The following is a 22,881-nucleotide window of genomic DNA, read 5'->3' on the forward strand; positions in this document are numbered from 1 at the left end:
TGACAGAAAGGAAATACATGAATAGCTTTTGGTATGAATTTCCAACGAGCAGCACTAACCCCAAGTGCCCCAGTCAAGGTTGACTGCTCGTAGAAAATTGGCGTCACTGGTAGGAATCGAACCTACGACTTCTCGGTAGCTAACCGAAAAGCCTTGCCAGGTGCTATACCACTGCACCACAGCGACCCAGCTGCTCTCTTGATCAGGTCGACATGGAACTTCGGGTAGATATTCGTAGGCACATCAAGCTCGACAACGTGGGGAGATACGACTTTCGTCACTCGGTATTTGGCGTTGACCCACGACATTTTCTTGGAAATCTGGGGTGTCGAAATGTTCTTTAGCTTGAGCCACACTAGGTCGCCTACTTCGAAACGCTCTTGGCTGCTGCGTGACTTGTTGGCCTGATTCTCCATTTCTTGCTGTCGTGACGCCATGGCGGCTTGTGCCAACTCCCAGCCTTCACGGAATCTCTCAACGAATCTCTCGGCGTCTTGCTGTTCCAGTGTCTTCGGCGACTCTTCCGGTTGGACTTGCTCGATCGTGTCCACATGGTAGCCGTGGGTGAGGAAAAACGGGCTCACCCCCATGGACGTATTGCGGTTGTTGATGGCTAACATTGCGGCAGGCAACAGTTCCGGCCAGTCGTACTGGGAATAGGTAACGAACGCTCTCATGTACGCCAACACTTCCTGGTTCATCCGTTCCGTGGCTCCGTCTGTCTGGGGATGGAATCCCGTGGATAGTCTTCTCTCGATGCCGGTTAAACGACATAGGCTGCTCCAGAATTCGCTCGTCCAGTTGGTTCCTCTGTCTGACGTGAGTGCGCGTGGGAAGCCGTGATATTTCCAGTGACATTGCAAGAATCGCTCGGCGCAATGTGTCGCGGTCATTGTTGTCATCGCTTCAAGGGTCACAGCTCCTGTCAACCTGTCGACAATCACCATCAGGTATCTCGGGTCGCCGGGCTTCCGTGCCGGCAGTTCAGTCATGAAATCGATTCCCAGCTCTGAATGTGGTCTTTCCGGTATCGGCAGTGGTCGCAGTAGTCCTTTCTTCCGTTCTCGCCAAACTTTGGATCTTCCGCACACGTCGCAGTTCGCACAGAAGCGACGTACATCTCTCGAAATACCGGGCCAGAAGAAGTCGCGTGATAGAATGGCAAGCGTGCCGTCTCGTCCTGGGTGGCCAGTAACGTGTGAATCGTGTGTACTCTGAATTATCGCTGTCCGTAGGGGCTCCCAGTCCGGTATAAATAGCTTCTGTCGATATACAAGGGCGCCTCGGTTGTCGAATTTACATTCGGCTATGGATATAGCCACCTTCTTGGTCAGTGTCGGGGGAAAACTTCTCTCTGCGGCCGCTAGGGCCTTGTACATCTCGTGGAAATCGCTGTCCTTCGTCTTGGCTTCGTCCCACAGGCGCTGTAACTCTTGCTGCGAAAATATCTGATCTCCGTGGGGGACAATGTCGGTTCTCTGAACGATCTCCGCCGGGGACAGAGCTACTGTCGTTGCTTCGGGAAGCCAGTGATCCTTGACTAGCTTCATGATTCGAGATTTGAGTCGCTCATCATCCTCGCCCTGGGGGGTGTCCTGCTCTCGTCGACTCAACGCATCGGGCTTTCCGTTCTTGACTCCTGCTCGAAACTCCAGTTGGAAATCATACTCTGAAAGTGTCTGTGACCACCGAACCTGTCTCTCCGATAGCTTGCGCGTTGTCATGAAATATTGAAGATTCCTGTGGTCGGTAAGAATCTTAAACGGGGCTCCAAGACTCTTTAGTTCGCCTCTCCATTCTTCAAGACACTTTATGACAGCCAACAACTCTTTATCATGGATCTCGTAGTTGACTTCGGCGGGGCTCAGCTTCTTTGAGAAAAATGCAACGGGGCGGAGGCTTCCAGTCTCGTCGACCTGCGACAGCGTACCTCCCAGTGCCCATCCTGAGCAGTCGCACTCTACTATTGTAGGCCGTTCTTCATCCCACATTGTTGGGGTTGCACCCTTAAGGACCGACGGAAGCCCGACACCAACACTAACGGCGTATCCTCGAAGGACTAGTCCGGCGCTGGTACGGCAAAACTAATGCCAGACCAGAACCAAGACTAACGGCACTTCCTAGAGGAACTAGTTGTCGTCGCCGCCGATCGTCGGTTGCCTCCCTTTCCAACAGGATAAATAGTCGCATTGTTTCTACACCATTTAGAGAGTTTAGTTTTGTTCTTCAATTCGAGATCTTTGTCCCTCTGTGTCCCTTTCTGTGAAGATCCAGCTTAGCGTAATCACACCTTAACATCATCTCGAATTCTCAAACCCCCCTTTCCCTTTTCCTTTTTTTTTTATTTTTCCTTAAGTCACTCTTATCTTTCCTTTTTTTTTACTTTACCGCCGACCCGACGAGGGATCGAGATATATTTTTACTTTTCTTTTACTTTGCCATTTGAATATCCACAGCGGCCAAACCCTATGGCCCCAAACTATTTTGCACCCTCTGACGACGATTCTTCCTTCCACCACAGCTTCCGAGAAGACAGCATACTACCAGAAGTCCCCGGTGAGCCAGAGGTTTTCCACGAAGCAACAATGGCTCACAATAACGAAATGCAGGGACTCCCCAACTCCGCCCCCGCGACCCCAGTGGTTGTGCGAAACACCTCCTCCGACCTCCGCCCGGTCCGTTATGACCATACGCGGCCTGATCTCTACCCAACGTACCGGTCATACGTGGAGATGAAGTACCGCTACGACCACAGTCACTTCAACGGCGCAGGAGGGTTCATTCTGCACTGTTACGGTCTGTTAGCCGACAATGCCTTGCTCCAGGCACAGACCTACATTGCCCGCATGAGCCGCGATCCATCGTTGGAGAACGTGGATAAGTTCCTGGAATTCTTGGACAGCTGCTTCGAGGACACCTCAGCTTCCCGTCGTGCACTCTTGGAGCTGCACACCCTCAAATGCCGAGGTGCCTCTGCTCCGGAACATTTGGCTCGGGTCAGTCGGTTGATGCAGATCGCTGGCTGCTATAGACTGAGCCACGAAGAGCGCATAATGAATCTGAGGCGCACCCTCCCCGGGCAAGTGATGTCTGCCCTGGCTGGTTTCCCAGACCCCCCAACCTACGAACAATACGCACAACAGGTGCTTAATGCCTGGCAAAAACTCGACGAGTGTCGGCATGCCCACCCTCCGAGGAACCCTGCCCGGACGTCCCAGTTCCGCAATGTCCCGGCACAACACTCCCCTGATGCCATGGACTGGGCGCCCACCCATAACAGTGCCCCCCGTCGTGCCAAGTGGGTCTCCAAGGAAGAACTCCAGTCACGAAGAGCCAGAGGACTGTGCCTCCGTTGTGGCGCTGGTGGCCACATGTCCCCTAACTGCCCATTCGAGCGTGCCCGCCCCCCGGTACAACAGAGTGTTCGCGCAGCCACGAACCTCCCTCCTCCTGTACTCGAAGAAGAGGGCGAAGAATATTACGAGACCGCCGAGGAGGACTCGGGAAACTGATCGCCTCTGCCCCAAGTCGTGGTCAGAGGCCCAAGCAGGTTTTCAAAGACGACAAGGCTGCTGTGAAGGAATGGGAAGAGTTGAATAGATCTATTACCAACACATCAATTCAATTAGATGCAGTGATCAACAACACTTGTCCCGTGATTGCATTGATTGACACCGGTAGCGCTTCCCCCTCTATGATCAGCAGTGACCTTGTAAAGAAATGGAAACTTGATACGCATTTCAGTTCGCGTCCCAGAACGCTGGTACCATTTAATTCAAAGAGTACCGTCACGGTTGACCGATTAGCCGTGTTTAAAATTGACATATCGGGCCACATAGAAAAACATGTGGCGTGGGTAGTACCAAAATTAGCCGAAGACATCCTGATCGGATACCCATGGCTCAAGAAACAAGGGGCAAGGATAGACTGTGAAGCCGACACAGTTAGATTTAAATCCGGCATTGTCGCTCGAGGAAAGGCGACGACAAACCATACCTTCCGCTCTACCATGGTACGAATAAACAGAGCGAGCACCTTCTTCCGCGCCGCCAAGAGAGATAAGCTGCGGGTTTTTGCAGCTTCAATCGAAGATATCAATAAAGCCTTGGCCCGTTTGGAGAAAGATAGAGTACCAGCCAACCCCAGAGAGTGGAAAAAGAAGATCCCAGCTTGGATCGAGCACGACAAGGTCAAGGTGTTTGATCCAGACGCACAATTTGCTAAAAAGATGCCTCCCCGCCGGCCTGGCCAGGATCATAGGATCGAGTTGACCGTGCCCGACGAAGAAGCTCCATGGGGCCCCCTTTATAGCATGACCAGAGAAGAACTCGTGGTTCTTCGCCAGACGCTTCTTTCATTGCTGGAAAAAGGCTACATTCGCCACAGCCAGTCCACTGCTGCTGCTCCCATCCTATTCGTGAAAAAGCCTGGTGGCGGCCTCCGCTTCTGTGTAGATTATCGTGCACTAAACGCGACTATGAAAAAGAATCGGTACCCACTCCCAAACATCAGCGAGACCCTAGCTAATGCTTCCAAAGCTAAGTGGTTTACGAAACTCGACGTTGTTTCCGCGTTTCATAACATCAGAATCGCCGAGGGAGATGAGTGGAAGACCGCTTTTCGAACGCGACAAGGCCTTTTTGAGTGGAACGTCATGCCTTTTGGTCTGGCCAACGCGCCTGCAGAGTTCCAAAGTTTTGTGAACAGTCTGCTACGCCCATACTTGGATGTGTGGTGCTCTGCCTACGTCGATGACATCTTGATTTATACCGACGGCACGTTAGAGGACCACTACGAGAAGGTCAACTTGGCTTTAGCAAAGGTTCTGGAGGGCCAACTGACAATCGACATTGATAAATGTGAGTTCGCGGTATCGAAAGTGAAGTACCTGGGATACATCCTTGAGCCCGGCAAGATTTCAACCGACCCAACCAAAGTCTCTGCAGTGTCGGACTGGCCAACGCCCAAGAAGGTCAGGGACGTTCGAGCCTTCCTCGGTCTATGCAATTTCTACCGCACCTTTGTCAGAAATTTCACTACTCTAGCGACTCCCTTGCTACAGTTGACAAAGAAAGACCAGGCCTTCCAGTGGGGCGAAAAGGAAGAAGAGTCCTTCCAGGCTCTAAAAGAAGCATTCACCTCGACCCCTGTCCTCTGCACGCACAATCCAGATCTGCCAACTGTTGTTGAGACAGACGCGTCTGGCTACTGTCTCGGTGCAGCGCTTCTACAGACGCAGCCCGATAGATCAACTAGGCCTTGTGCTTATTTCAGCCGCAAAATGACTGCCGCCGAATGCAACTACCCGATCCACGACAAAGAGCTGTTGGCTGTTGTCTGTGCCCTGAAGGAATGGCGTGGCGAACTCAAGGGCCTGAAGGAGACGTTTACCATCGTCTCAGATCATAAAAACTTGCTGCATTTTACCAAGTTGCAGCACTTGTCCGAACGCCAAGCTAGATGGTACCTGACCTTGAGCGAATACAACTGCACCATCGTCCACCGTCCTGGTAAACTCTCCCCTCTCCCAGATGCTCTCTCTCGCCGCGACACCCCAGACAACACGAATGACGCGCGCTACAACGACCGACTAGCCACTATCTTGCACCACGACGGTAACGGCCTGAAAGTTTTCTCGACACAAACCACCAACACGCCAGAAGCCCCTTCTACCCCCGAACTTCCGCCTGCCTTACGGGAACTCTGGTCTGATGCCTGTGCTGCCGATGATGAATACGCCATTATCCATAAAGCGTTGACAGATGGACTGTCACAGTGGCCCGAAACAATCAGACACAAGTTGAGAGTCAACATTTCCGACTGCTCTTTGGACGCCAAATCCGCTATTCGATTTCGGAATAAACTATGGGTACCTACTAACGAGCCATTGAGAACCGCCATCCTACAGAACATTCATGACTCGCCCATGATGCTGCACCCCGGAAAGAACGTCATGCAAGTCGAGCTGTCTAGAGAGTTTTTCTGGCCCCGCTACGTCGAAGATATCCGCCGTTTCTGCCGCAACTGTCAAATTTGTGGTAGTTCTAACATTCGTCGCGACAACAAGGACACCACCCTCAAAGCCTTGCCAATTCCCGACCAGCCTTGGGCCGAGATTGCCATCGACTTTATCGGACCTTTGGAACCAGCACAGAAAGGCGGCATCACCTACACCCACGTCCTAACTGTTATAGACCGTCTATCCAAGGGCGTCATCCTTATTCCCGCCGACGCCCTCGACATGGAATCTGTTGCAGATATGTTCTTCCACCACTTTTACCGACACCACGGCATGCCAAAATCTATTTTGTCTGACCGCGAATTTGTCAACGCAGCTTGGCGACACCTCTGCAAACGCCTAGAGATCGAAAGGCTAACCACAACAGCTTACCATCCGGCTACCAATGGAGCTGCAGAGAGGATGAACGCTGAGATCAAAGTCAAACTTGCCAAACTCAGCGCTGAAGGCCCCGCCTGGCTCAATCTACTGCCCATGGTCGAGTTCAGCATCAATGCCACCCCATCTTCTGCCACTAATGTTTCACCTTTCTTCTTGTCTCACGGCTACCACCCACGAGTCTTCGCCGCACCACCATTGCCTGTCGAACCCGACAATAACGGTCCACTCGGACAGGCTGAGAGGGTCATCCAACGCCTGAGAGACGCCCAGAAATGGGCCCACGCCAACCTTTCTCTGTCACGAGCGGAGATGGAGCAACGCGAGAATGAACACCGACGTCCTGCACCAGATTTTCCTACAGGCTCATACGTTTGGCTCACCCTACGCCCTGAACAACAAGGCTCAGGCCTCGGCAGGAAACTTAGAGCAAAATACCAATACTGCAAAGTGTTGGAACAAGTTACCCCTCACACTTATCGTCTTGAAGTACCGGGTACAACTGCTCACGACGTCTACCATGCCGATCGCCTTCGCTCAGCTGCCAACGACGCTTTCCCTTCCCAAAAGACTCACGACGATCGACCAGCACCTATGGAAGTCATCAATGGTGAAGAATACTGGGAGGTCGAAAAGATCCTAGGCGAACGCACTTCTAACGGTGTCAAGCAAGTCAAAGTCAAATGGAAAGGCTACGTCAGACCTGGCTGGGAACCAGTCGACCTTCTGGTCGATACCGACGCCTACAAACTATGGCTCAGCCAAAAAGGAACCAAAACGACGCGCAAAAGGAGGAAGAGAGGCTGATGTTGGGGTTGCACCCTTAAGGACCGACGGAAGCCCGACACCAACACTAACGGCGTATCCTCGAAGGACTAGTCCGGCGCTGGTACGGCAAAACTAATGCCAGACCAGAACCAAGACTAACGGCACTTCCTAGAGGAACTAGTTGTCGTCGCCGCCGATCGTCGGTTGCCTCCCTTTCCAACAGGATAAATAGTCGCATTGTTTCTACACCATTTAGAGAGTTTAGTTTTGTTCTTCAATTCGAGATCTTTGTCCCTCTGTGTCCCTTTCTGTGAAGATCCAGCTTAGCGTAATCACACCTTAACACACATTGCTAGCACGGGGGCTCTCATGAAGTCGTTCTTCAGCTTCTCAAAGGCTTGATCTTCTGTCTTGCTCCACTTCCACGGCTCTTCTTTCTTCGTAAGTCGAACTAGCGGCGCTGCAACTTCGCTGAATAACGGGATAAATTGGCGGTAAAAATTCGCAAAGCCAAGAAAACTGCGGACGCTTTTCACATTCGTCGGAGGCTGCCACTCGCGGATTGCAGCCACTTTAGCGGGATCGACTTTTATCCCCTCTCCGGCCTGGATGATAAAGCCCAGGTACTTCGTCTCGGTCACTGCAAACTCGCACTTTTTTTTTTTTTTTTTTTTATTCATTACTCGCATGGAACCTGGCAGGGTTATGGCGAGGTGTATATTAATACTATACACGAATCAAGGTTTAACGGAATCTCAAACAAGCTAGCTACTATACATAATATACTCCAATCCCCTGGCAGGGAGGCAGTTACATCTAAGATCCCACAAATATAATCCCCAAGTTATGACAGAAAGGAAATACATGAATAGCTTTTGGTATGAATTTCCAACGAGCAGCACTAACCCCAAGTGCCCCAGTTAAGGTTGACTGCTCGTAGAAAATTGGCGTCACTGGTAGGAATCGAACCTACGACTTCTCGGTAGCCAACCGAAAAGCCTTGCCAGGTGCTATACCACTGCACCACAGCGACTGACCTTTTCGTTGTCAGCGTCAGAAAGAAAGGTAGTCCAGTGAGTAGACTTAGCATCTTCGACAGCATGGGTGTACTTGTTGCGAATCGAATGAAACTCAACCAGCGACAGCCTGCCTCGTCTGTATCTTCTCTCTGCGCGCGATGCGGCCTGACGTTGTGATTGTAGCTCGGGCGTCCACCATGGCTTTGCGCGGGCACTGTGCCTCTTCACTGACATGCACCTCTGACAAGCAGATTGCAGGGCCTCGGAAAGCAGTCGCGCCATTGCGTCACCGTCTGCAGAAATCTCTGCCAGGGACAGCTGAAGCTCAAGGTCAGCCTGGCCAGCCAGCCATTCCTTGCGAAACAGCGACCAGTCGGCCGTCTTGGTGTTGAACGCCGGGTTACGTGTTAGGGTTTTGGGTGTGGTGGTGCTGACGTAATCAAAACTGATGGCCCGGTGATCGGAGCCCGTCTCCTGAAGATACCTCCAGTTCGTAAACAGGCCCGGTCGAGACCGCAGGGAAAATGCGAGGTCGATCACCGAGGTCGTGCTGCTGTTGACGTATGTGCCGCCGTTGCGTTCAACGTAGTCGTCGTCGACAATCAGGGTGGCATTCTGCGACATCAGCCAGTTAGCAAAAGAGTCAGCTCGTGGTTCGTGGGGATGCTCTCGCTGGGAATTCCACCAATGGTGATGGAGATTGAAGTCGCCGAGAAGCAAAGTACTGGTGTCAATATTGCGCGATAAAAGATTGGTGCGCTCAATGGTATAGGGGCGGGGTTGGGTCTCGGGGACAGGCTGCACAGTCAGCTGGCGTTCGTTGTAGACATTGAGAAGCGAAAACGGCTCCGACGCAAGGATGCGCAGGGTCTGAATATCACTCTCAGCATCGCCAAACTCGAACAGCACAGAAAACGGCAGGCCTTGGCGGACGTAGGTCAGGACCCGCGGGCGCAAAGGCATGGCCTCGAGATTCCTAACATTAAACGGCACAACCAGGGTGAAGCCCGGCTGCGTCAATGTTCTATACCCAGCTTTGAGTTTTATGGTATAAGGCTCCTGGATGCAGACAATGTCCGCCTTTCCGGTTGCAGCAGCCTCAAGTATTGTCTCATGAACAGCCTTCATTTTGTGCACGTTGTGCTGAAGGATGCGTAGACGTTGTCCGGCCGTAGGGCCCTCTTTCATAGGCGAGGGGGGCCGTCTGTCGTAGATTTGCGGTCAACGTAGGGCACTGCTGGGACAATAGCGCCGCCGACGTTGACGTTTTTGCCGACACACTTGTCGTAGTCAGCCTGGGTCAGGGCCTCAACGACCACCGAGCCAGCCTGCTTACCCTTGGCAGGGACCACAAGCCAGCGCAGCGAGTCGGAGATCTTGACGCCGTTGAAGTCCGCCATGTCCTTGGGCAGCTCCTTGAGACTGTCGAAACCGTCTTCAATCGGCACACCGTGGATGACAAAGCAGAGCTTTGACGACTTGTGTGTTTTTTTTTTTTTTTTTTTTTATTCATTACTCGCATGGAACCTGACAGGGTTATGGCGAGGTGTATATTAATACTATACACGAATCAAGGTTTAACGGAATCTCAAACAAGCTAGCTACTACACATAATATACTCCAAACCCCTGGCAGGGAGGCAGTTACATCTAAGATCCCACAAATATAATCCCCAAGTTATGACAGAAAGGAAATACATGAATAGCTTTTGGTATGAATTTCCAACGAGCAGCACTAACCCCAAGTGCCCCAGTCAAGGTTGACTGCTCGTAGAAAATTGGCGTCACTGGTAGGAATCGAACCTACGACTTCTCGGTAGCTAACCGAAAAGCCTTGCCAGGTGCTATACCACTGCACCACAGCGACTGACTTGTGTGTTCTGGAGCCGGGAGATGTGGCGCGCGTGAACTCGCAGGCGCCAAAGCAGGACAGCTCCTTGACCACGCGCTGCAGATTGGAGGTCATCAATCTGACGGCCTCACTGTCCACAGCGTGCAGCAAGATGTTGCCCGCCTTGGTGCGCTGGACCGCAGACACTGCAGTCTTGCCAAGAAGGCGGTTCACCGCGTCGCGCACGCGTCGCTGGGGCAGCGCGCTGGCTCTCGACTCGGGTGTGGTGACAATAACGACGGCCGTTTTCTCGCGAGGGGCAGTCGTGGTGGTCGTGGTGGTGGTCGTGTTGGGGGCGGGGGTCGTGGTTTTGTTGGCAGCCTTCTTCTGGGCGCGCTTGGCGACTACGGTCCACGTGTCGGGGGACTCAGTGGGCGCGTCGGCATCAGCCATAGCCGTGTCCGGGGCGGGAGGCGAGGCGGCGTCATCGGTAGTAGTAGTGGCGGTCGAGGTGGTGGTCGAGGTAGTGGTGTCGGGTGTGCTGGACTGGTCGCCAGCGGTGTCGATGACCTTTGCCCACCATGGTCTACCCCGCGCCATCACGTCCGACCGAGGTCCCCAGTTCACCGGTTTATTCTGGACAGAAGTCTGTCGCCAGCTCTCCATCACCCGCCGCCTCTCCACTGCGTTCCATCCCGAGACCGACGGCGCCCAAGAGCGCTCCAACCAGGAGATCGAGACCTACCTCCGTGCCTTCACTGTTTTCCTGCAAGACGACTGGGCTGCACTTCTCCCCCAAGCCCAGGTCGCCCTGAACAATCGCACCGCTACTGCCACTGGCCTTTCCCCTTTTTTCTTCACCCATGGTTACAACATTGACCCCCTTGACATGACTACCGACCACGAACCAGGCTCCACCGTTTCCCCCGCCACTGCCGGCCACAACTGGCTCGCCAAGCACCGCGACGCAACCGCGTTCGCCCAGGCCTCCATGGCATTCGCCCTTGAAACACAGGAACGACATGCCAACCGGGGACGCCAGGCAGCGGAAGCTTTCAAAGTCGGCGACCGAGTCTACCTGCGTCTGCGCAACGTGCGCACCATCCGCCCCTCGAAGACACTCGACTGGCTTGCCTTGCCCTACCGCGTTATCCAAGTCGTCGGTACGCACGCTGTCAAACTAGACACGCTATTACGGATAGGGCCCGAAGAAAGGATTAGGGTTCCGGGTACAGCCAACGACTCGGGACAATGATAGGTTCCTGAGGTGGACAGTCGGGCCTGTGGAGGAAGACGTCAGTTAGACAGAGTGCTAAGACGTATGGTCGGTTGAGATGAAGAGGCAACACACAACTTAGATGGCTATTCTGAGAATAGAGCGGCACAAAGAGGAAGGAGGAGGAACAATCACACACTTCAAAGAAGAAGAAAGGTTGAACTGCAAAGAAAGCAAGAACAGAATGGTATAAAGAAGAAGAAGAAGGTAAGCAAGTGCATGTGATTGTTAAGCTTGGAGAACAAGAGTAAACCTGATCAACTCAGGGCAGGAGACGACGATATTTATGTTGTCGGCGCTCCTGACAAAACTCTGTCTTCCCAAGCTAGAAACAATCAACATCTAACTACGAACAAAAGATAAGTCTCGTGTAAACAAGACGTAACAGGTTCGTAACAATCGAACCAGATAACAACCCCCACCTAAGCACGCAATGGCAATTGCAACAAGAAAACTCCGCAGCAGCAGAACAACGTCTATCAGAGCACCCGTGCTCAGCACATCCCACGACAACCTCATATCCGTTGATCAACTCACGATCTACACAGACCAACCTGTGCCATAAGCGCATCTTCATAGGTCGCCGACCTTCGGCGTTGTGGAAAAGAAGAGTGGGGTAGGTCTCATGCATAACCCTTAGCATGAGCAGTGTCAGGATAGCTATTCATGACACTCTCCTCCGGGGGACTGCTGGCAACTTCCAGGGGCACTCGTGGGTCTGCTCGTATCTCTCGAGCGCTGCTGTGTCTAGGACGTGTGACAAGGGTTCCCATGTTGGCTCTGCCCATCCAGTCCACTGGACGAGCACTTTGTGACGTTTGTCGACGACCTTGTGTTGTAGGATCTCGTCGACAAGGTACTCGCCAGCCACTAAATCGCCGGAGGCTTCTTCGGGCGCGATTGCAGGTGGTTCCGGGTTGGCTAAGACTTGGGAAGGCAGAGGGTCATCACGGGCGCGGCGGACAAGACTCACGTGGAAGACGGGGTGGATACCGGTGGGCGTGTGTCATGAATAGCTATCCTGACACTGCTCATGCTAAGGGTTATGCATGAGACCTACCCCACTCTTCTTTTCCACAACGCCGAAGGTCGGCGACCTATGAAGATGCGCTTATGGCACAGGTTGGTCTGTGTAGATCGTGAGTTGATCAACGGATATGAGGTTGTCGTGGGATGTGCTGAGCACGGGTGCTCTGATAGACGTTGTTCTGCTGCTGCGGAGTTTTCTTGTTGCAATTGCCATTGCGTGCTTAGGTGGGGGTTGTTATCTGGTTCGATTGTTACGAACCTGTTACGTCTTGTTTACACGAGACTTATCTTTTGTTCGTAGTTAGATGTTGATTGTTTCTAGCTTGGGAAGACAGAGTTTTGTCAGGAGCGCCGACAACATAAATATCGTCGTCTCCTGCCCTGAGTTGATCAGGTTTACTCTTGTTCTCCAAGCTTAACAATCACATGCACTTGCTTACCTTCTTCTTCTTCTTTATACCATTCTGTTCTTGCTTTCTTTGCAGTTCAACCTTTCTTCTTCTTTGAAGTGTGTGATTGTTCCTCCTCCTTCCTCTTTGTGCCGCTCTATTCTCAGAATAGCCATCTAAGTTGTGTGTTGCCTCTTCATCTCAACCGACCATACGTCTTAGCACTCTGTCTAACTGACGTCTTCCTCCACAGGCCCGACTGTCCACCTCAGGAACCTATCATTGTCCCGAGTCGTTGGCTGTACCCGGAACCCTAATCCTTTCTTCGGGCCCTATCCGTAATAGAGAGGGAGGAGGAGGCGATTGTAACGATCTATGGATCGAGGTAGGCTCAGGCTCCGCCCTCACCGCTGTTTACACCGCCGTTACTCACCGCCTGCCAAACCCGTGTGCACACCGTCGTTGTCAAGGGTACGCGTCATACCTCTACCGCGCGTATATAGATAGTGTTGTTTCCGCCCGTTTTCTTGTACATTAGTCTTTTCTCTTTATCTGTTTCTTAATTTATTTCTGCTGTTCTAAAAGCGTTCTCCTTTAGACCGTAAAGCCTTACATGCCCCGAGTCGTCGACCAGCGAGAGTGAACCATACAACGATTCCAGAAGTTTCAGAGCCGATGGACGAGATTATCGAGAGTGTTCCTCGCGATGCGGACACAAGAGTAGACCCTGACAAATTTCGGCCCCTGGGTTTAAAGAAGAGAAGACGCAAGAAGAGAACCGGCACCAACGTCGTCCATGCTGATGCAGTCAACCATATGCATTCCACACCGTTTTTGATCGAGACTTTCGTCAACAACTTCTTTTATTGTGACGCACTGCTCGACACTGGATGCTTGGTAACATCAGCATTTGACGAAGGTTTAGTCAAGCGACGGGGTCTCCAGCGTATCCCCGTGAAGAGAAGAGAGCTACTACTTGCAGAAAACGACACGAAGAAGAGATGGATTTCAGAAATTGCAGTGTGCGACATTGATATCGACGGTCGCAAAGAGAGAGTTGTAACAGGAAAACTTTTGCAAAAATGGCCAAATCGACAGAAAAACTCACCAAAACGACTCTGAGCAACAGCTCTATTGATTCCAAGACGAGTTCGAGCAGTGCATCGAACAAAATAGACAAGAAACCGACCGCGCGCGATGAAACGCGCCGCACGACGCGCCTGGGGCTGAGTTTTGCCCAGATGGCGAGCCAGGAACCGCGTTCCGACGACGACGAGCTGCTGCGTTCACCGTCGCAGCATGCGCCCGTCACCTCATCGATGAAAGTCGATGCAGGTGTTGAAGATGCGCCGGTGGTTGAGATTCCCTCGACACCCGACTCGCGCGACTCGGACGCGACAACGCCGACGCCTAATGCACTGGATGGGAACCTGTTCGTGTTCAGCCAGGCTCAGCGCGATGAGAACGACACCAACAACACCAACAACACCAACAACAACAACAACGACCAGACGATTCCGGCGAAGCGCGCCCGAGAGATTGCTCTCATGTTGGAGCGCAAGCGCCGGCGCGACGAGCAGAACGCCGCCATCATGAACGAGGTCTTCCTTGTTCTAGAACGACTCAAGGAGTCAGCCTCCGAGGCCCAGCTGATGCGCATCCTGCGCCAGTTTGGCAACGAGTGCGGGCTCGTCGTAATGTCGCGCCACGACCACAAAACGCTGGTTGAGATGGAAGTCTCAAAGGCTGCCCGCCCCAAGCCAGCACACGAGGCTGCAGCCGTGGCTGCGTACAGCGAGGCTGCGACACAGACACCTGAGGTGCCAGCCGCGCCTTCTGTCCTGGGCAGTGAGCCCTGTGCCAGCAAAAAAAACGCCACCCCTGCGCCTAAGGCCAATAAGCGCAGACGCCGCGGCAAAAAGGCCAAAAAAAATGCTGCGACCGCCGCAACCGCCGCAACCGCCGCAACCGCCGCAACCGCCGCCACTGACCAGGCTGATGCTATGGTCATCGACACCGCTGGCGACCAGTCCAGCACACCCGACACCACTACCTCGACCACCACCTCGACCGCCACTACTACTACCGATGACGCCGCCTCGCCTCCCGCCCCGGACACGGCTATGGCTGATGCCGACGCGCCCACTGAGTCCCCCGACACGTGGACCGTAGTCGCCAAGCGCGCCCAGAAGAAGGCTGCCGACAAAACCACGACCCCCGCCCCCAACACGACCACCACCACGACCACCACGACTGCCCCTCGCGAGAAAACGGCCGTCGTTATTGTCACCACACCCGAGTCGAGAGCCAGCGCGCTGCCCCAGCGACGCGTGCGCGACGCGGTGAACCGCCTTCTTGGCAAGACTGCAGTGTCTGCGGTCCAGCGCACCAAGGCGGGCAACATCTTGCTGCACGCTGTGGACAGTGAGGCCGTCAGATTGATGACCTCCAATCTGCAGCGCGTGGTCAAGGAGCTGTCCTGCTTTGGCGCCTGCGAGTTCACGCGCGCCACATCTCCCGGCTCCAGAACCCACAAGTCGTCAAAGCTCTGCTTTGTCATCCACGGTGTGCCGATTGAAGACGGTTTCGACAGTCTCAAGGAGCTGCCCAAGGACATGGCGGACTTCAACGGCGTCAAGATCTCCGACTCGCTGCGCTGGCTTGTGGTCCCTGCCAAGGGTAAGCAGGTGTTAAGGTGTGATTACGCTAAGCTGGATCTTCACAGAAAGGGACACAGAAGGACAAAGATCTCGAATTGAAGAACAAAACTAAACTCTCTAAATGGTGTAGAAACAATGCGACTATTTATCCTGTTGGAAAGGGAGGCAACCGACGATCGGCGGCGACGACAACTAGTTCCTCTAGGAAGTGCCGTTAGTCTTGGTTCTGGTCTGGCATTAGTTTTGCCGTACCAGCGCCGGACTAGTCCTTCGAGGATACGCCGTTAGTGTTGGTGTCGGGCTTCCGTCGGTCCTTAAGGGTGCAACCCCAACAGCAGGCTGGCTCGGTGGTCGTCGAGGCCCTGACCCAGGCTGACTACGACAAGTGTGTCGGCAAAAACGTCAACGTCGGCGGCGCTATTGTCCCAGCAGTGCCCTACGTTGACCGCAAATCTACGACAGACGGCCCCCCTCGCCTATGAAAGAGGGCCCTACGGCCGGACAACGTCTACGCATCCTTCAGCACAACGTGCACAAAATGAAGGCTGTTCATGAGACAATACTTGAGGCTGCTGCAACCGGAAAGGCGGACATTGTCTGCATCCAGGAGCCTTATACCATAAAACTCAAAGCTGGGTATAGAACATTGACGCAGCCGGGCTTCACCCTGGTTGTGCCGTTTAATGTTAGGAATCTCGAGGCCATGCCTTTGCGCCCGCGGGTCCTGACCTACGTCCGCCAAGGCCTGCCGTTTTCTGTGCTGTTCGAGTTTGGCGATGCTGAGAGTGATATTCAGACCCTGCGCATCCTTGCGTCGGAGCCGTTTTCGCTTCTCAATGTCTACAACGAACGCCAGCTGACTGTGCAGCCTGTCCCCGAGACCCAACCCCGCCCCTATACCATTGAGCGCACCAATCTTTTATCGCGCAATATTGACACCAGTACTTTGCTTCTCGGCGACTTCAATCTCCATCACCATTGGTGGAATTCCCAGCGAGAGCATCCCCACGAACCACGAGCTGACTCTTTTGCTAACTGGCTGATGTCGCAGAATGCCACCCTGATTGTCGACGACGACTACGTTGAACGCAACGGCGGCACATACGTCAACAGCAGCACGACCTCGGTGATCGACCTCGCATTTTCCCTGCGGTCTCGACCGGGCCTGTTTACGAACTGGAGGTATCTTCAGGAGACGGGCTCCGATCACCGGGCCATCAGTTTTGATTACGTCAGCACCACCACACCCAAAACCCTAACACGTAACCCGGCGTTCAACACCAAGACGGCCGACTGGTCGCTGTTTCGCAAGGAATGGCTGGCTGGCCAGGCTGACCTTGAGCTTCAGCTGTCCCTGGCAGAGATTTCTGCAGACGGTGACGCAATGGCGCGACTGCTTTCCGAGGCCCTGCAATCTGCTTGTCAGAGGTGCATGTCAGTGAAGAGGCACAGTGCCCGCGCAAAGCCATGGTGGACGCCCGAGCTACAATCACAACGTCAGGCCGCATCGCGCGCAGAGAGAAGATACAGACGAGGCAGGCTGTCGCTGGTTGAGTTTCATTCGATTCGCAACAAGTACACCCATGCTGTCGAAGATGCTAAGTCTACTCACTGGACTACCTTTCTTTCTGACGCTGACAACGAAAAGGTCAGTCGCTGTGGTGCAGTGGTATAGCACCTGGCAAGGCTTTTCGGTTGGCTACCGAGAAGTCGTAGGTTCGATTCCTACCAGTGACGCCAATTTTCTACGAGCAGTCAACCTTAACTGGGGCACTTGGGGTTAGTGCTGCTCGTTGGAAATTCATACCAAAAGCTATTCATGTATTTCCTTTCTGTCATAACTTGGGGATTATATTTGTGGGATCTTAGATGTAACTGCCTCCCTGCCAGGGGATTGGAGTATATTATGTATAGTAGCTAGCTTGTTTGAGATTCCGTTAAACCTTGATTCGTGTATAGTATTAATATACACCTCGCCATAACCCTGCCAGGTTCCATGCGAGTAATGAATAAAAAAAAAAAAAAAAAAAAGTGCGAGTTTGCAGTGACCGAGACGAAGTACCTGGGCTTTATCATCCAGGCCGGAGAGGGGATAAAAGTCGATCCCGCTAAAGTGGCTGCAATCCGCGAGTGGCAGCCTCCGACGAATGTGAAAAGCGTCCGCAGTTTTCTTGGCTTTGCGAATTTTTACCGCCAATTTATCCCGTTATTCAGCGAAGTTGCAGCGCCGCTAGTTCGACTTACGAAGAAAGAAGAGCCGTGGAAGTGGAGCAAGACAGAAGATCAAGCCTTTGAGAAGCTGAAGAACGACTTCATGAGAGCCCCCGTGCTAGCAATGTGTGTTAAGGTGTGATTACGCTAAGCTGGATCTTCACAGAAAGGGACACAGAGGGACAAAGATCTCGAATTGAAGAACAAAACTAAACTCTCTAAATGGTGTAGAAACAATGCGACTATTTATCCTGTTGGAAAGGGAGGCAACCGACGATCGGCGGCGACGACAACTAGTTCCTCTAGGAAGTGCCGTTAGTCTTGGTTCTGGTCTGGCATTAGTTTTGCCGTACCAGCGCCGGACTAGTCCTTCGAGGATACGCCGTTAGTGTTGGTGTCGGGCTTCCGTCGGTCCTTAAGGGTGCAACCCCAACATCAGCCTCTCTTCCTCCTTTTGCGCGTCGTTTTGGTTCCTTTTTGGCTGAGCCATAGTTTGTAGGCGTCGGTATCGACCAGAAGGTCGACTGGTTCCCAGCCAGGTCTGACGTAGCCTTTCCATTTGACTTTGACTTGCTTGACACCGTTAGAAGTGCGTTCGCCTAGGATCTTTTCGACCTCCCAGTATTCTTCACCATTGATGACTTCCATAGGTGCTGGTCGATCGTCGTGAGTCTTTTGGGAAGGGAAAGCGTCGTTGGCAGCTGAGCGAAGGCGATCGGCATGGTAGACGTCGTGAGCAGTTGTACCCGGTACTTCAAGACGATAAGTGTGAGGGGTAACTTGTTCCAACACTTTGCAGTATTGGTATTTTGCTCTAAGTTTCCTGCCGAGGCCTGAGCCTTGTTGTTCAGGGCGTAGGGTGAGCCAAACGTATGAGCCTGTAGGAAAATCTGGTGCAGGACGTCGGTGTTCATTCTCGCGTTGCTCCATCTCCGCTCGTGACAGAGAAAGGTTGGCGTGGGCCCATTTCTGGGCGTCTCTCAGGCGTTGGATGACCCTCTCAGCCTGTCCGAGTGGACCGTTATTGTCGGGTTCGACAGGCAATGGTGGTGCGGCGAAGACTCGTGGGTGGTAGCCGTGAGACAAGAAGAAAGGTGAAACATTAGTGGCAGAAGATGGGGTGGCATTGATGCTGAACTCGACCATGGGCAGTAGATTGAGCCAGGCGGGGCCTTCAGCGCTGAGTTTGGCAAGTTTGACTTTGATCTCAGCGTTCATCCTCTCTGCAGCTCCATTGGTAGCCGGATGGTAAGCTGTTGTGGTTAGCCTTTCGATCTCTAGGCGTTTGCAGAGGTGTCGCCAAGCTGCGTTGACAAATTCGCGGTCAGACAAAATAGATTTTGGCATGCCGTGGTGTCGGTAAAAGTGGTGGAAGAACATATCTGCAACAGATTCCATGTCGAGGGCGTCGGCGGGAATAAGGATGACGCCCTTGGATAGACGGTCTATATTACGGATAGGGCCCGAAGAAAGGATTAGGGTTCCGGGTACAGCCAACGACTCGGGACAATGATAGGTTCCTGAGGTGGACAGTCGGGCCTGTGGAGGAAGACGTCAGTTAGACAGAGTGCTAAGACGTATGGTCGGTTGAGATGAAGAGGCAACACACAACTTAGATGGCTATTCTGAGAATAGAGCGGCACAAAGAGGAAGGAGGAGGAACAATCACACACTTCAAAGAAGAAGAAAGGTTGAACTGCAAAGAAAGCAAGAACAGAATGGTATAAAGAAGAAGAAGAAGGTAAGCAAGTGCATGTGATTGTTAAGCTTGGAGAACAAGAGTAAACCTGATCAACTCAGGGCAGGAGACGACGATATTTATGTTGTCGGCGCTCCTGACAAAACTCTGTCTTCCCAAGCTAGAAACAATCAACATCTAACTACGAACAAAAGATAAGTCTCGTGTAAACAAGACGTAACAGGTTCGTAACAATCGAACCAGATAACAACCCCCACCTAAGCACGCAATGGCAATTGCAACAAGAAAACTCCGCAGCAGCAGAACAACGTCTATCAGAGCACCCGTGCTCAGCACATCCCACGACAACCTCATATCCGTTGATCAACTCACGATCTACACAGACCAACCTGTGCCATAAGCGCATCTTCATAGGTCGCCGACCTTCGGCGTTGTGGAAAAGAAGAGTGGGGTAGGTCTCATGCATAACCCTTAGCATGAGCAGTGTCAGGATAGCTATTCATGACAGTAGCCCCCCTTTTTATGACTGATTTCCACAGCAGTACTAAGATCGTCTGGCGTTAGGCATCCTCTTGTAGAATTCTGCAACCTTCTCAGGTGCATTGGCTAAATGGTCCAGAGGTTCCCAGGAGGGTCCATCATGTTCATAGCCCTCCCAAACTACTTGATATTGCAGAGGGCCACGCGAAGACACGCCTATAATTTCCTTGACCACAAATTCTTCCTCGCCATCTACTATGACGGGAGGAGGAGGAGGGTTTTTCTGGCCAGGAAGAGGATCCGACGCACATGGTTCCAGCAGACAAACGTGGAAGACGGGATGAACCTTCATAGTGGCAGGGAGTGCCAACTCGTAGGCATGCGAAGACACCTTCCGTAGAATCTTAAATGGGCCAAGCTTCTTGAAGTCCAACTTCTTTGAAGGACGAGTAGTTCGAATATTTCTACTCAAAAGCCACACTAAGTCCCCTTCTCGAAGGAGAGGGGCGGAAGATTTGTGTCGATTCGCGTACTCGGTCATCCGCTGTCATGAATAGCCATTCTTGCCATTGCCATTGCATAGGGTTATGCCTGGCACCTTACCCCGCTTCCGTTGTGTCACGCTAATGTTCCAAGGACGTATGATGATACGGTTATACCACTTGGTGGTCTGTGTAACCTTGAGGTGTCACTCCGGTTTATCTACTCGGGTGTGGCCGGCTTGCACACTATAGATCATCGCTATTAGGTAACTCGGTACTCTGCAGTTGATGCAGCTTATTCTGAGTTGACTGCTATTCTCGTTCCTTTTGTGTCAACAGCGTTTGAGCGTGGGGCCCACACCTGTTAGGCCGATATCGCTGTAACGCGACATATCGTTGCCTGGGTGTCTTGAGGGATTTTCAGTTCTGCTGCTGCCGTGTTGGTTTATCTCGTGAACTAACATCCGGTTTGATAGTAGCGTCTGGTAACGTTGAGTTACGTATGTCCCCACTTTCGGTTATCTGTGATTTGGTTCTAGCTTGGGAAGATCTCTGTTGTCAGAATCTGCAACGCCTTAAATAGCGTTGCCTTCTGCCCTGTGTGATCAGGTTAACTCTTGCTCCCCAAGCTTAACAATCACATACACCCCTTTTGCCATTCTTCTTTGTATACTAGTTTATAGTATCACTTCTTCGATAGTACCTTCTTCTTTAGTACTATATCTTTAATTATCACTTGTTTCTTGATAGCCTTCATTGCATCAGTACCTTCTGTCGTCTTCGTTACCTCAGTGTTCCTGTGATTGTTTATTCCCTTCCGTGTGTTATAAGATCAATTAGTTGAGTGTGCCTCTTTACCTCAAACCGACCATACGACCTAGAGAGTTCTATCCTCTCCTCCCGGCCGTATATCCGCGCAGGCCTGACTGTCCACCTCTGGAACCTATCATTGTCCTGAGTCGTTGGCTTTCTAGAACCCTAATGGTTTCCTTGGGCCCTATCCGTAATATTTTGTTAAGCTTCATTTAAAGACTCACACATTCTTCCAACTCTTTGTTATTCTTTAGCACACCTTATTCTTCTTTTCGTTCCGGCTCTCGACTACGGCCGATATCCCGTCTTCCTATGATCATACTAGCGCTGCTGTTGTTACACAACCTTCTTCGTCCGCTAGTCATAACTCGGCTCTTTCTGGTTCTTAGTTGATTCCATTTCTCAATCTACTTCTCTTCTTCTGTGGACAGTCAGTTGATGGCACTGTCTCTGTCCCAGCTCCTTTAATTTCGTTGAAGCACTTTGTTCCTCTAGGCTAATGTCGTCTCAAGCTTTGCGTTCCACTGCAAGCAATGAGAACCGGCGGGCTCACCGCACTACCGCTGAGCAGGTTCTCGATCCTGTTGATCAGGATGACCTACGGCTAGAACAAGTGCACAAGCGATATCCCGAATGCAGTTCGGACAGTTATTATGATTTGCGTCCGGTGTTCTTGCGGGATGGTGTACCTTCAACCACCTCTTGTCAAGACGCAGGTCATGCTGTTAATCTTGTCTCGACTGCCGAACATATCAATACTCTTCCGTCTGATGATGCACATCTAAATTTGCAACTTGTCAAGCAAAACCTGGATGGCATGCTCACACGTGGCTTCATTGCCCCTACTTCTTCAGTGTTGGCTTCTCCGATTCTTTGTCCTCGGGAACCAGGCAGTGTACGATCTTCTGTTGATTTACGGGCGGTCAACTACCTTATTTTATAAGCTGTTCATTTGGTCCCGCATCAACCAGTCGTTACAACTTGCCACATCTGAACGGGGGTTTCCAGAAAGCCATGTCTACCAGCTATGCACCTTTTGGCTTGCAGCAATGATGTTGCCAACTCCCAGATTACTTTGAGTTACAACATGGTACCTGAGTGTATAAAGTGTTGTTGTTGAGTTTACTCACACACCTGCCATTGTGCCAAAGCATGTTATTGAGTTCTTGTGGGATTTCTTGGACAGTTTATGTCTGTTTTTAGACCTCTGTGTCTGTATTTCTTGGCCTTTGTCTTGCCTAATTGTTTTGACTCCTGTTGGGTCTATTTATATGATATCAGCAGCTAGTGTCTGTTCTTTGCTGAGCTCGTTGGTTCTACGAACAGCTCGTGTCTGTTCTTTGGGTTGACACCTCTTAATGCCTCTTCCTTGTGACACCGTGTGTCCATCGGCGACTGCTTTTTTTGTGTCTCTTCTTTGACCACTATGGTGCTTGCGTTTGACCCCTGCTGGGTTATAATTGCCGACAGCTCGTGTCTGTCCGGGTATTGATAGTTTATATCTACTCGCTTTGCTGACAGCCCGTGTCTGTCTGGGTATTGACAGTTGCTGTCTACTCGCTTTGTTAACAGCTCGCTTCTGTCCCACTTCTTGACAGTTATGTCTAGTCTTCGTGCCACAGTTGTGTCTAATGCGTTAGGCCACTGTTCGGACTATTTTCTTTCGGCTGTTGTTGTGTCTACTTACGACCACTATACGTCTACTTCTTGTGACATGTTCTGTGTCCTCTACTTTGGACAGCTCTCTTGCCTGTTACTTTCTTCGACTCTGTTACGTCTACTTGCGACTACTCTATGTCTCCTTTCTGCGACCTCTTTGTGTCTTCAC

The 22,881-nt window shown here is 52.0% G+C and overlaps 9 protein-coding genes across 9 annotated transcripts; 5 read left to right on the forward strand and 4 right to left on the reverse strand.

Annotated features, from left to right (window-relative positions):
- Positions 1–122: 122 nt before the first annotated feature.
- On the reverse strand, positions 123–1,991 carry BROUX77_002667 (uncharacterized protein; the record flags this gene model as incomplete). The annotated part of the gene is made up of 1 exon (XM_073747232.1): positions 123–1,991. One exon carries the CDS (start codon positions 1,989–1,991, stop codon positions 123–125), a length of 1,869 nt encoding a protein of 622 aa, XP_073607749.1.
- Positions 1,992–2,468: 477 nt separating this feature from the next.
- BROUX77_002668 (uncharacterized protein) lies at positions 2,469–3,512 on the forward strand (the record flags this gene model as incomplete). The annotated part of the gene is made up of 1 exon (XM_073747234.1): positions 2,469–3,512. The coding sequence occupies one exon, from the start codon at positions 2,469–2,471 to the stop codon at positions 3,510–3,512; it is 1,044 nt and encodes a 347-aa protein (XP_073607750.1).
- A 497-nt stretch (positions 3,513–4,009) lies between these two features.
- On the forward strand, positions 4,010–7,204 carry BROUX77_002669 (uncharacterized protein; the record flags this gene model as incomplete). The annotated part of the gene is made up of 1 exon (XM_073747235.1): positions 4,010–7,204. One exon carries the CDS (start codon positions 4,010–4,012, stop codon positions 7,202–7,204), a length of 3,195 nt encoding a protein of 1,064 aa, XP_073607751.1.
- Positions 7,205–8,175: 971 nt separating this feature from the next.
- On the reverse strand, positions 8,176–9,312 carry BROUX77_002670 (uncharacterized protein; the record flags this gene model as incomplete). The annotated part of the gene is made up of 1 exon (XM_073747236.1): positions 8,176–9,312. The coding sequence occupies one exon, from the start codon at positions 9,310–9,312 to the stop codon at positions 8,176–8,178; it is 1,137 nt and encodes a 378-aa protein (XP_073607752.1).
- Positions 9,313–9,368: 56 nt separating this feature from the next.
- BROUX77_002671 (uncharacterized protein) lies at positions 9,369–10,467 on the reverse strand (the record flags this gene model as incomplete). The annotated part of the gene is made up of 2 exons (XM_073747237.1): positions 9,369–9,619; positions 9,924–10,467. The coding sequence occupies 2 exons, from the start codon at positions 10,465–10,467 to the stop codon at positions 9,369–9,371; spliced, it is 795 nt and encodes a 264-aa protein (XP_073607753.1).
- A 112-nt stretch (positions 10,468–10,579) lies between these two features.
- On the forward strand, positions 10,580–11,269 carry BROUX77_002672 (uncharacterized protein; the record flags this gene model as incomplete). Its single annotated transcript, XM_073747238.1, has 1 exon — positions 10,580–11,269. The coding sequence occupies one exon, from the start codon at positions 10,580–10,582 to the stop codon at positions 11,267–11,269; it is 690 nt and encodes a 229-aa protein (XP_073607754.1).
- A 2,521-nt stretch (positions 11,270–13,790) lies between these two features.
- Positions 13,791–15,850, forward strand: BROUX77_002673 (uncharacterized protein; the record flags this gene model as incomplete). The annotated part of the gene is made up of 2 exons (XM_073747239.1): positions 13,791–15,403; positions 15,688–15,850. The coding sequence occupies 2 exons, from the start codon at positions 13,791–13,793 to the stop codon at positions 15,848–15,850; spliced, it is 1,776 nt and encodes a 591-aa protein (XP_073607755.1).
- Positions 15,851–15,906: 56 nt separating this feature from the next.
- Positions 15,907–17,043, forward strand: BROUX77_002674 (uncharacterized protein; the record flags this gene model as incomplete). The annotated part of the gene is made up of 1 exon (XM_073747240.1): positions 15,907–17,043. The coding sequence occupies one exon, from the start codon at positions 15,907–15,909 to the stop codon at positions 17,041–17,043; it is 1,137 nt and encodes a 378-aa protein (XP_073607756.1).
- Positions 17,044–18,014: 971 nt separating this feature from the next.
- On the reverse strand, positions 18,015–18,977 carry BROUX77_002675 (uncharacterized protein; the record flags this gene model as incomplete). The annotated part of the gene is made up of 1 exon (XM_073747241.1): positions 18,015–18,977. The coding sequence occupies one exon, from the start codon at positions 18,975–18,977 to the stop codon at positions 18,015–18,017; it is 963 nt and encodes a 320-aa protein (XP_073607757.1).
- Positions 18,978–22,881: the final 3,904 nt, after the last annotated feature.

The sequence above is a fragment of the Berkeleyomyces rouxiae genome (genome assembly GCF_048999995.1).
Source record: "Berkeleyomyces rouxiae strain 22BRR77 chromosome Unknown BrBRR77_ptg000002l, whole genome shotgun sequence".
Classification (NCBI taxonomy): domain Eukaryota; kingdom Fungi; phylum Ascomycota; class Sordariomycetes; order Microascales; family Ceratocystidaceae; genus Berkeleyomyces; species Berkeleyomyces rouxiae.